This window comes from Macaca fascicularis, chromosome 16 (genome assembly GCF_037993035.2).
Source record: "Macaca fascicularis isolate 582-1 chromosome 16, T2T-MFA8v1.1".
NCBI lineage: Eukaryota > Metazoa > Chordata > Mammalia > Primates > Cercopithecidae > Macaca > Macaca fascicularis.
In genome coordinates, this window is record NC_088390.1 from 35,712,539 (window position 1) to 35,725,615 (window position 13,077).

General features: G+C 47.3%; 1 protein-coding gene across 6 annotated transcripts in view; it reads right to left on the reverse strand.

Moving 5' to 3' along the window:
* Positions 1-13,077, reverse strand: part of SLC6A4 (solute carrier family 6 member 4) — a 40,199-nt gene that overhangs the window by 3,993 nt on the left and 23,129 nt on the right. For 4 of the 6 annotated variants that reach the window (XM_065531147.2, XM_005583333.5, XM_005583334.5 and 1 more), the window contains 6 exons: positions 12,912-13,039; positions 11,498-11,610; positions 10,710-10,841; positions 9,007-9,106; positions 7,302-7,402; positions 2,790-2,957 (listed from right to left, as the gene is read on the reverse strand). In XM_065531147.2, the coding sequence (XP_065387219.1) occupies positions 2,790-2,957; positions 7,302-7,402; positions 9,007-9,106; positions 10,710-10,841; positions 11,498-11,610; positions 12,912-13,039 (742 nt within the window). Of the gene's footprint in view, positions 1-2,789; positions 2,958-4,841; positions 4,998-7,301; positions 7,403-9,006; positions 9,107-10,709; positions 10,842-11,497; positions 11,611-12,911; positions 13,040-13,077 lie in introns of those variants that run through there. The other 2 variants (XM_065531148.2, XM_074018944.1) reach the window with 1 other exon arrangement.

Here is a 13,077-nt window from a genome sequence, read left to right on the forward strand (position 1 = left end):
CTCTTGATATCTTCATAAACGTGTACTCATTAGGGACCATTTTCCAGTATCTTTGGGTGGATTATTAGTAGTTTCTGCAAAAATGACCTAAGCCAGTGGATGACTCCAACACGAGATTTCCAGGCTGTGGGTATGTGTGATACCCTTCAAATTACACCAGTAAGCGGTGGCTCACTCCACAAACGCCAACCTTGCATATGGCCAGGGCCCAAAAGGATTTAATATGAGGCTTCCCTCCCTCACAGACAGAAAGTTACAGACTAGCAAGTCTGGTATTCATAAAGAATTGTGAAGAATTCTAGACCTTTGGCAAAAAAAAAACACAGCAATGCTTTATTCTCAGAGATTAAACATGCACATGGGCATATTTTTGAGAAGTTTTTTTGAGAAGTCCTGAGGTAAACAAACCCGTTTATTTATTTATTTAATTTTTTTGAGACAGAGTCTCACTCTTGTTGCCCAGGGTGGAGTGCAGTGGCTCGATGATCTCAGCTCACTGCAATCTCTGCCTCTCAGGCTCAAGCAATTCCCATGCCTCAGCCTCCTGAGAAGCTGGAACTACAGGTGCTCGCCACCACGCCCAGCTAATTTTTGCATTTTTAGTAGAGACGGGGTTTTACCATGTTGGCCAGGCTGGTTTTGAACTCCTGACCTCAGGTGACCTATCCACCTTGGCCTGCCAAATGCTGGGATTACAGGTGTGAGCCACCATGCTCAGCCAAGAAACCTGTTTAACTTGCCTTAGTCCAGCGTCTCCAAAAATTACCTGACTACATAAACTTTTTCTCCAGCAATAATACCTGTGACAGCCCCTGGAACACACTTTGGGAAATGTTAATATGATCGAATGAGCACATTTGAAAGATGAGGAAACCGAGGCCCAGATAAGGTGAGTGTCTGCCAGAGCCGACTAGGGCCTTTTCCATGGTCCGCACTGACAGGGTGTATGTACCACACTGCTTCCGGGTAACCACTGCTCCCCGTCTGGTGGTCCCTCATGAAGACTGCCCTACCTACAATTAGTCTTACCTCTACTGCTAACGGATCTGACACACTTTTGGGTGGCATTCCCTTGTGGCCAACTGGGGAAATTTGTGAGAAAGATGGCCAGGATCTGAGGTGTAGCCTGTGACTGAAGAATCCTGACATTTACTAACCTAACACGGTTCCCACCTCCAACCTTGGCCTCTGGATTTGAAGCAACAGAGCTCATAGACCATCACAACTGCCATGACGGACGACCGGAAGGAATGCGTTCAGTGACTCTGGGTAAGAGAGTGTGCAGGAAGCAGCACGGGGCTCAAGGCTCTTTGCGGGGAGTGCAGTCACGAGAGGGCTGCTTTGGCTCTAGGAAATTAGTAACTACAGAGCTCAGAGTTCTGTTCACCCAGAATTCAGTTTTCCTGTTTCGAAAAAGAAATGAACCCAGTTGTTCTCAGAAAGGGCTGAGGTTTGGCCGAGTGCAGTGGCTCATGCCGGCAATCCCAGCACTTTGGGAAGCTGAGGCAGGAGAATTAAGCTCAGGAGTTTGAGACCAGCCTGGGCAACATAGTGAGACCTTGTTTCCATTAAAAATTTTAAGAATTGGCCAGGCGCCTATAGTCCCAGTTACTCAGGAGGCTGAGGTGAAAGGATCCCCTGCACCCAGGAGTTTGAGGCTACAGTAAGCCATGATTACACCACTGCATTCCAGCCTGGGGTACAGAGTGAGACCTTGTCTGAAAGAAAAGAAAGAGCTGATGTTTAATTGCCTGTGTTCTCTTGCTTCTCATTTCTTATGAAATGTCTTAGGATGACTACTGTGATGGTCTCATGTCTAAATTTTGCTGTAAGATCTCATATTAGCCCACCCCTGGTCTCAGGCTATTATAGATTATGCTGAGTAGCTGGGACTACAGGTCAGTGCCACCATGCCCAGCTAATTTTTGGAATTTTAGTAAAGACAGGGTTTCACCATGTTGGCCAGGCTGGTCTTGAACTCCTGACCTCAAATGATCTTCCCGTCTTGGCCTCCTAAAATGCTGGAATTACAGGTGTGAGCCACCGTGCCCGGCTGGAAATAAGGAAACTTCGAGAGGATTATTCCCCACCTCCGTGTCCTTGTCTGGTAATAATGCCTGCTTGTTTACCTCCCAAGGTACTTTGATAACAGAATAGGATACTTGACATGCAGATGCTTTGAAAATGGCACTCATACAAATTGTAAGGTACTGTTATTAACGTTTCTACAGCGCATTCATTGCTGAAATGAATCTTGCTATTCTGGCAAAACATTTTTACTCCAATGGTTTGAGCTAAAATTATGCTATTGTTAGACAGCTAACAATTTTGAGCTAAAACTATGATATTGTTGCAACATCCTTATTTTGTGATGATTTTCAAAATAGTACTTGTCACATTGCTGTTAGAAAAGTCACCATGGACATTTCCCACCACAATCGCCACTTAAGATTTATGTATTGCTCCAGACATCACAGATCTGATGTCCATGGCCAGTGGCAAGCAGGAGGCAGGGGAATTGCCTGACAAGTTTGAGCATAGCCCAAGCTGAATGCTCTGGTGCACCCAAATGATCAGCTCACTCTTTTACCCTTGCACTTGAGGCTTTGGGAGATGCCTTAAGATGACAGTGACAGCCATGAGAGGTCTTTGCTATGGCGCAGGTACATACATATATAGGGTTGCGTGCCTCCTGGTGAATCTCATTTTGAATAGAGGATAACAAGAGAATCCTTTTCTCCCAAAATAATTAGCAGTCTGCACACACACATATACAAACTAGCACGTACCTCCTTAAATGTCCCTGGAGTGCTGATCAGCCGATAAGCTATGTATGTGGGGATGCAGACGAAAGATGAGGTTCCTATGCAGTAACCCAATATGATACTCCAGTGGGGATAATTATATTGGAAAAGTCGTAGCTGTGGTGGGCTCATCAGAAAACTGCAAATGATGAACTAAAACAGAAATTCCAAGAAACATTAAAAACCTTAACAATAGCCACGCAGATAGAGACATTTCCGATACCATAAACACCAAACGCTAAAGGTAAGATACTTTTAGGAAATTCCCAAGATGTGATATATCCTGGATTGAACTCTGACACACAGAATTACCAGCCTCTGTACCCAAGCTGCAAGACTAAACCAGCCAGGTGCTTTCCCTGATTTTCCTCCCCAGCCCTCACTTCCTATAGGGGGATGTTGCAGTAGCCCTACAGCTGCCCCTACAGTCAGGGAGCCTGCAGCTCCCACTTCAGGACGGGCCTCTGCCCAGGCGAAGAGACTGGCAACCTTGAGAGTGATTTGGGCCTTGTCTTGCCAGAAGGCAGACGAATAAACTGGGTGACCTCTCTGCAGCCCCCGCCAGGCCCCGGGCTTCCTCTGCTCTGTTTTCATTGCCTTGCGTTTCTGGCTGTGGTTGTTTTTGGTCAGACGGAAGGTGCCTGATGTCCAGGAAAGATAAGAAGGTTCTCAAGACCCAGAGAGGACTCAGGCTCCTGGGGGTGTGCTCCTTCTCTCATTTTCTTGAGCTCTCTGCCTTCTGCATTAAGCTTCATCGCCTGGGATTTCAAGAAAGATAGCTCTGCCACCAGGCATCCCAGCAGTGAATGACTGCCTGCCACAGGTCCTCATCGTGAAAGGAATTATGGAAGGAAAAAAAGCAGCTTAATACACCTTTCACTTGAACATACTGTGAGAATTTTGACCAAGAAAAATTTCACAGTGTGCTCCCAACACCCGGTTTATGAGTTTTCTTATTTCATTGGTTTCCATATTTTGCTTAGTACCACTGTGCCGAAATCGTTATTGCTCTTGATTTAATTGTATTTTATTATTTCATAGTCATAAAGAAGACAGTAATGTAAATTATTTGTGTGGTTAAACATCTATTTATATCTTTTTTTTCTCTGTCTGCAGGTAATAAAATGGGAAATTGCTAAACACACATCCATCCTCTGAGCGGTGCTGTCTTAAGTCTAGGAGGAAGCCTTCAAAACAGGAGCCTGGTCAATTGCAAACCTTCCTCCTAACCCACGCTCCTCATCCCCAGAGCCGGCTACGGAGGAAGATTGGGAACAGGGAAGGAGGATGTAGTTAGAAGCCATCCCGGCTAATTGTCTCCTAATGTCAGGTGTATGGAATCCCACTCAGTCGTCGGGGGCTCGACCTCTGGCTGAGGCAAGTGCTACTTCAGAAACCCCCTCACACATCCTGGCTTCTACTCATGCACAATATTTTCTTTCCTTCAACTTGGCTGCAGTGAAAAAGAATATTTTTAGTAAGCTACTTGTTGTTTACCTAAAGCAGCCTTAAGAAGCCCAAAGCAGGGGACCTGTTAAGTAAACGCAGAAGTGGAAGACAGATGTGCCTCTCTCAATCAGGCACTACGGCAGTTGGCTGTAGAGGGGGTGAGTATGGCAAACATCATGGGAATTGTGAGCAATGCGCCCACATCCAAAGCTGCACGTGGGTTTTACTGGGCAAAGAAACGCAATGACTGTGTACCAAGAGTTTACCCAGTCTGACAGCCAGAAATTGACAGAAATGAACAGACTCCAGTCCCAGAGCACAAGGAGGCACTCACCTCAGGCACAACATTTAAGCGGGAGCCCAAATCAAAATAAATAATATTTTATTACAATTTTTTAAAAGACAGGATCTAACAGGGCCAGATTAGGGTAAAGCGAGTGAGGTAAGACGTACAAGTACAGGGCTGGCCCCTGTGTTTATTGAAAATGTTGATATTTTGTTAATCATAGCTCTTTCAGAATTAATTTGTATTTTTAAAAAATATTACATTAAAATAATATTCATCATGAGTACTGAGCTCTTTGGTGCCTTCTTAAATTTTATACCCACAGTGAATGTTTTACTTGCCTTCATGTCTCCCTAGACATCATTTCCTCACTGTGGGGGGAATAAATATGGAAGTAAACACACAAACAAACAAACAATCTTTCTGCCCTCAAGGAATTAATCCAATGACTCTTCTTCCTTTGAAAAACAAATAAAAATGTTTAAGTAGATTATTGAGAAGTACTGGTAATAATATAAATTAATAACCCATTTATGTCAGGGCTCCTGCTTCTGGTAGGATGGGCTAGGCGACTTCCAACAACCCTCATTGAAAACAACTAAAACTTCTGCATTTAAAACCACATGCATTTCAAATGTGCCTAAAAGCATCAGGAAGCTGATAAGGTCATAATGAGCTCCCAGGCCAACATCTCAGGAGCCCAGAGCTTGCACCAGAGTCACTGCACCCCGGAAACATGTGCTGCTTGGTGCAAACATTGGCTTTGATTTTGGAAACCTCGAGGGTCCGGGGAAAGGAAGTCAAGGAGGAATTCTGGGGTACAGAGAGACACATGCAGTGTCAAAAGAACAAGCATGTTGTCCATCATAGATAAGTTAATGTCAAGGTGTGTGGGTACAAAAGAAGTACAAAAAATAAAGGGCTACCCCAAGAAAGTCAAAACACAGAATACAAAAAGGGCTGTTTTTGTTTCTTTTTTTTTTTTTTTTTTTTTTTTAGACTGATTCTTGCTCAGGCCCTGCTAATTTTTGTATTTTTAGTAGAGACAGGGTTTCACCATGTTGCCCAGGCTGGTCTTGAACTCCTGACCTCAAGGCATCCGCCTGCCTCGGCCTCCCCAAATGCTGGGATTACAGGTGTGAACCACTGCACCCAGCTGTTTTGAAAGGGGACACAGAACAGCTGGATGCCAAAGAGATGTCATAAAACAAAATGGGATAGCCTACATACTCCTAAAAAGCTGGAGGTGGACTGAAGGAACAATCTAACAACATTTCTGGCTCTAAAAGACAAAACAAAAACAAAGTTCCAGATAAATGAAAGAACTGAAGAATAGTGCCTGCTGGTGTGCATGACATCAGTTTACCCCAGGCTACCTCAGCACACTCCTGGGAGGCCAGCAGGCTATCCATCTTGGACAGGGGCACGTGAACCAAGGACAAAGTGAATATTGAACACATCTCAACACATGGACAACCCTTGGGACTCAACTGTCTCACCCAGGTCCTTTGGTAATACATGGATTCTAGTTTTGACGTGCATTTTTGCTTAGAGAGCTTTGTGTCATCTTAAAGAAGATGCATACAAAATTGTAAACACACAAGTACTAGTACCCCATCAGGGCCCCCATGAAGAGCACAGCAGATCCTTCCCTGGTCTTGAACAGTTCTTTTTGCTGTGTGACTTTGGACCCTTCAGTTTACATTGGTAAGCCTCAATCTCCTTTCTTTTTTCTTTTTCTTTTCTTTCTTTTTTTTTGAAACAGTCTTGCTCTGTCACCCAGACTGGAGTGCAATGGCATGATCTCAGCTCACTACAACCTCTGCCTCCCAGATTCAAACAATTCTCCTGCCTCAGCCTCCTGAGTAGCACCCAGTACCACGCCCAGTTAATTTTTGTATTTTTAGTAGAGACGGGGTTTCACCATGTTGGCCAGGCTGGTCTTGAACTCCTGACCTCAGGTGATCCGCCCGCCTCAGCCTCCCAAAGTGCTGGGATTACAGGCGTGAGCCACCGCGCCCGGCCTCAATCTCCTTAAATGTAAAACGGGAGTGCCAGAACTATAACCACTTCATAGAACTATCGTGAGGATTTATAGAACAGTGGCTGTAAGTTGAGCCTGAAGTCTAGCCTGGCATTTAGCGTTCCATAAATTCTGAAACTGAGCAGAGGTGTGACGCGCCAGAGTGACTGAAGCCCAGACTACTCCATGGTGTTAGGAGTCAGAAGGGTGGGGAACCATGGTGGGCATAGTGGCTGGGAGGGGGCACAAGAGGGGCTTCTGAAGTGCTGGTCATGTTTTTGTCTCCTGGTATGGTTTTGGCTACATAGGTGTGCTCAATTTATAACATTTCTTTGAGATGTACACTTATGATATGTATATTAATACTTTTATGTATATGTTATTCTTCAATACTATTTATTTATTTATTTTCTAAGATACAGTGTCGCTTTGTCACCCAGGCTGGAGTGCGGTGGTGCGATCTTGGCTCACTGCAACCTCCGCCTCCTGGGTTCAAGTGATTCTCCTGCCTCAGCCTCCTGAGTAGCTGGGATTACAGGTGCCCATCACCATACCAGGCTAATTTTTGTGTTTTTTTTAGTAGAGACGGGGTTTTGCCATGTTGGCCGCCTGCCTCAGACTCCCAAAGTGTTGGGATTACAGGATGAGCCACCGCACCCAGCCATTACAATTCATTTTTTATGTATCTGGGGGCAAGTCTTTCGCCAGGGCAAGGAGGAACAGGGAAATCGCAACTCACCAGGAGAAACAGAGGGCTGATGGCCACCCAGCAGATCCTCCAGAACCAGCCCGGGCTGAAGCCCAGCATTTCCTTCACGTCCCTGCAGAACTGAGTGATGCCTGGAACCGCCCAAGGGGAAGAGAGGCAGAGGCTGAGAAAGGGCACAGGCTGTGCTGCTGTGCCCTGATTCTCTGGGAGAGTCAGAGTCACAGAATCAGCACTGGGAATGACAAGGGGAAATGACAAGCCGGAATTCCTACCCTGGACACACAGAGTAGCTCTGGAATTTCTCTCTAGGAGGAGTGCAGCAACAACAATCTGGTCCGAAAGTGGGACTGGGGGACTTGTCACAAAACTGCATTTTTTTTTTTTTTTTTTTTTTTGAGACGGAGTCTCACGCTGTTGCCCAGGCTGGAGTGCAGTGGCGCGATCTCGGCTCACTGCAAGCTCCGCCTCCTGGGTTCACGCCATTCTCCTGCCTCAGCCTCCTGAGTAGCTAGGACTACAGGCGCCCGCCACCGCGCCCGGCTAATTTTTTTTTTTTGTATTTTTAGTAGAGACGGGGTTTCACTGTGGTCTCGATCTCCTGACCTTGTGATCCGCCCGCCTCGGCCTCCCAAAGTGCTGGGATTACAGGCTTGAGCCACCGCGCCCGGCCTCAAAACTGCATTTTTATAGCAAGCAAGACTCTTTCTACATAGGGTGGGAGGACGGATGTGCATCTGGAAGGATGGATGGGCATCTGGGAGGATGGATGGGCATCTGGGAAGAGACGCACACCCTCTTCTTGGTGCCGCACTGCCTTCCTGAGAGCTGAGTGTGTGTCTGATTTCATTGTTATTGTAAAAAAGTTGAATTTTGTCCAGGAATGGTGAATCCGTCTGACAGACACTGGCTTTGACCATGACACTGGAAACTTTCAAGGGAAATTTTTAACCACAATATTGCCCATTCATATGCCAGATCAAGATCAAGGTTCTTCTACAAAAAGTCACTGGTGTGGAAGTGAGAACTGAAAACTCCCAAAGAAGAGTGAGAAATTGAGAAGGAGAAGGTGCTCTGTGGTTGCTTCCCCGAAAGGTCCCAGCAGTTCCTAGGGCAGGTCTATGGAGATTCACACAATTGAACTTGGTCCTCTGAATTGCCAAGGAGGTAGGAAGATTTCTTCTTTTTTTAAAAAAAAAAAACGGGCCTGTGTGCAACCCAAAATGTGTGTCCCCTCCTGGATAATATGTGTAACAAATAACATGCAAAAGTGGTTTACTTTTGTCTGTTTTTGGGTTTTTTGTTTGAGACAGACTCTCACTCTGTTGTCTAGACTGGAGTGCAGTGGCATGATCTTGGCTCATTGCAACCTCTGCCTCCCAGGTTCAAGCAATTCTCCTGCCTCAGTCTCCCGAGTAACTGAGATTATAGGCATGCACCATCATGCCTGGCTAAATTTTTTGTTTGTTTTGTATTTTTGGCAGAGACGGAGTTTCACCATGTTGGCCAGGCTGGTCTCGAACTCCTGATCTCAGGTGATCCACCTGCCTCAGCCTCCCAAAGTGCTGGGATTACAGGCGTGAGCCACCACGCCTGGCCGAGACTCTTACAGACCCATCGTCGGGAGGTCACATCTTGTAAACTGCCCTTCACCGCCTTTTTTGGTGAAATCAGCCCTTTGCCATTGTGCCAGCTGATGGTGTAGAAGGGACCCAGCTGGCTGAAGGAAGCGTCTTACCATAGAACCAAGACACAGCGACTGCCTCGATCAGCGCGACAGTGAGCACTGCAGGCCCCGTGGCGTACTCCTCCAGCAGCTTCACCACGTAGGCCCCTCCCTGGAGGGGAGAGCAGAGCCTGGGTGAGGGCCCTCTGAGGTGCCACCCCTTCCAACTATAGAGACCTGTAGGGGCTTCCTCACTTAGAATCATTCTGGAAAAATCCCACCTGGGACTGAACATGAGTACCCCAGAAACTGCCTCTTAGGCCGGGTGTGGTGGCTCATGTCTGTCATCCCAGCACTTTGGGAGGCAGAGGTGGGCAGATCACCTGAGGTCAGGAGTTCGAGACCAGCCTGGCCAACATGGTGAAACCCCATCTCTACTAAAAATACAAAAAATTAGCCAGGCATGGTGGCGGGCGCCTGTAATCCCAGCTACTCAGGAGGCTGAGGCAGGAGAATTGCTTGAACACAAGAGGCGGAGGTTGCAGTGAGCTGAGATAGCACCATTGAACTCCAGCCTGGGGGACAGAGCAAGACTCCATAAAAAAAAAAAAAAAGAAAGAAAAGAAACTGTTTCTTGGACAGGCCTCTGCAGTGTGGGCAGGTTTTACCCACTCAGACGCCTCTTCCCCCATCCTGTGTAGTTCATTCTTCTTATTTCTTCTCCCCATTAAACTTTAAGAGAAAAACTCCAAAGGGCCTTGGGTTCTATTTTAAACTTTCTTCAACTTATTGAACACCTGCTGTGGACCGGACCCTGGAGAATCCCTGCCTCTAAAGACTGAATCCAGAAGGGCCCAGGATATCAGACACATTAAGGGCCTTGGTCACAGTTTTGCCTTCTGTCCTAAATCATGACTCACTGGGGTTCCACTCAGTCCCTGTGTGACCCCCACTCCAGGGCCATCAGGGTCAGGGCTTAAAGATGCACATCTGCAAAATCTGCTTCAGAGTATTTACTTCAGTTACCAAAAAAAAAAAAAAAAGAAAGAAATCTCTAGAGAGGGTGTGACTTTTTTACCATTGCAAATTCTGGAGGAGACCAAGCAGCATGACACACATGACATGCAAAATGTCAGGGCAGTATCCCCACGAAAGCAGCTCTAAAGAGTGGAAATAGGCTGGAAAAGCAAATCCTAATTTTCTCCAGATAGTTTTTGAAGCCTGAAATCCAGTGGGATCTACTGTAAAATGCTGAGAGTCGGTGGATACTATGCACAGAGTCTACAAGCAGATGTGCAAGAAACAACTTTTCTTCTCCTTGATGAAAAACCTTTTTTTTTTTTTTTTTTTTTTTTTTTGAGACGGAGTCTCACGTTGTTGCCCAGGCTGGAGTGCAGTGGCGCGATCTCGGCTCACTGCAAGCTCCGCCTCCCGGGTTCCCGCCATTCTCCTGCCTCAGCCTCCTGAGTAGCTAGGACTACAGGTGCCCGCCACCGCGCCCGGCTAATTTTTTGTATTTTTAGTAGAGACGGGGTTTCACTGTGGTCTCGATCTCCTGACCTTGTGATCCGCCCGCCTCGGCCTCCCAAAGTGCTGGGATTACAGGCTTGAGCCACCGCGCCCGGCCGATGACAAACTTTTTAATGGGAGTAACAACCTCCCCTCTTTTGGTCTGAAAGCCAGGGCACCGTGTGAGATGGAAGGAGAGGAACAGCTTCCTTAGTGCTCTGTTGCCCTAGGGGAGGCCAACTCAAAGCTGAGGGGGTGGTACTCACAAAAGTCAGGGTGACCAGGGATCCAAAGAAGCAGGTGATGACCACGGCGAGCACGAACCACTCCCGGCGCTTGGCCCAGATGTGTGGGAACTCATCCAGCACAGCTGTGATCACCCCCTCCAAGCCTGCAAACTGGGAGGTACAGGCAAGCAGTCACAGTGGAGGCTTTGGGACAAGGCTGTAGCCTTCAGAACAGTGAATGGGAGGGAGGGGTAAGGGGGTAACGTTGCTGAGTGACTGGTCAAGCTGATTATCACCAGTTCCCCGACTCAATGGACCATGAAAGCATCTCAAAGAGTATTTCGCCGTTTTACACTGTCATTTAAAGCCCGTCACTAAGGAGAGCCAGGAAACAAAACAGAACACGTGGACAGAACTTCGATATATGAGGTCTCGGGGAGACTTTCTCTGCACCAGAAAGGCCAACTCAAAGCTGAGACTCACTCCACACTAGTAATTCCAGGCCCTGAACTGAACGCTTGGCAAAGCAGACACCCAGGAGAGACCTCGCCCTGGCCTGTAGGCGCCATAATTGGGCCAAGGAACAGTGCTCATGTATGTGAGCCTTGGGCCTGTGCCAGGCGCTTGACCCACAGTATCCCATGAATGACTTGAATGCACCAGAGGGTGGTAAATGCTGAGAGGTCAGTGGGGGGTGTGGGGCACCAGAAGGGAGCAGCCACCACTGCTTGGGATGGCCTCGGGATGGGAGGGAATTGAGTCCAGCTGCGTCCTCCTCCTTTCCTCTTCATCCTCCCACAGCCCACTTCCCCTTCCCGTGTCCTCACCGTGCTGTCCAAGCCCAGCGTGATTAACATCAGAAAGAAGATGATGGCAAAGAAAGTGGACGCTGGCATGTTGGCTATCGCTTCTGCATACGTGATGAAGAGGAGGCTGGGACCTGAGACAGAGGGGAGAGAGGAGGAGGTGGTTGACAAGACCTATCCTACAAAGATGTCACAGAGGAAAACTCAGCCACAACAAGTTATAATTCTCATCACAAGACCTTATGCACGAATCAGGTTTTGACACACACCAAGTGCTTCCTCACTCTCTACTCCGTCTGACCTGGCCACCCCAATTCCTGGGAGGCAGGAAGGGTGGGGCCTCCATCTTGAAAACTGTGTGCCCTCCATGAACCCTGGGGGTGGGTAACAGACCCAAGACCCAGAGACTGGCAAAGCTGCACACAAGAATAAGAGTTTCCACCGTGTAACAATTCTGTGGGATTTTTCAGGACCCGGATTGACATTTCTGAAGTCCATGGCAGTTACCCCCTCTGATGTCTTCAGCTCCAGAACAGTAGGAAATGTTACATTGCTTTCCGTAGAGTCACAGAGGCCTTGGAATAAAGACCTCTTTCTATTGTGAAGTCCCTTTTGATAGTGTGAGGGACATGTCTTCAGCCCCTCATGGGCTAGCTAGGGGTGCCCTCGTTTGGGGCATGGGGTTGGTCAAAGCACCGAATCAGGCCAAAGATACAAGCTTGTTAGCAAGAAGGCCCTGGGACCTCGCCCACTAGATGCCGTCATCTGTTTTTTCTACCTCTGTCGCTTTTTTCTTTTTCCACGAAAACTTCACGGTAAAATAGAGTGGTCATATTGGCTAGATTTTCTTTTTCTGCAAGGCGCAGTTCTACGGATAAATGATTATTTGCTTACTAGACTTTGAGCCATCGCAAGACCATCACAGGAAGCAAACACGGGTTTTAAAGCCATCATCAGAGTCAACATTTCAAGCCCACAGATTTTGAAGGCCCCAGAACTGGGTGTCAAGGGAATTGCCCTGTCCCTGCATGGCCTGAACACATGGAAAGATCTCCAAGGCATCAACCTTCTCTCAAATCTTTGAATAAAAAATGTTTTTATTTTGGAGACAGGGTCTTATTCTGCCACCCAGGCTGAAGTACAGTGGTGTGATCATGGCTCACTGTGGCCTTGACCTCCCAGGCTCAAGCAATCCTCCCACCTCAGCCTCCTGAGTAGCTGGGACTACAGGTGTGCACTACCATACCCAGCTCATTTATTTTTTACAGAGGCAGGGTCTCACTATGTTGCCCAGGCTGGTCTTGAACGCCACCATGCCCAGCCTTCTTTGGAAAATTTCAGGAACATTTAGAAATAAATCAAAATAACTTTTAAAAGGTTCAAAGCAAAGCAACTCAGTAGGAGCAAGGGACCTGCACAAAACCTGAGGTCCTACCTGCATCTTTGGCCACCTCAGACACATCTTCATTCCTCATCTCAGCCATGTAACCGAGCACCGTGAAGATGACAAATCCCGAAACGAAGCTCGTCATGCAGTTCACCACGCTGGTCACCAGGGCATCTCTGGAGGAGAAAACCCAAGGGGCCGCCTGAGACAGTTC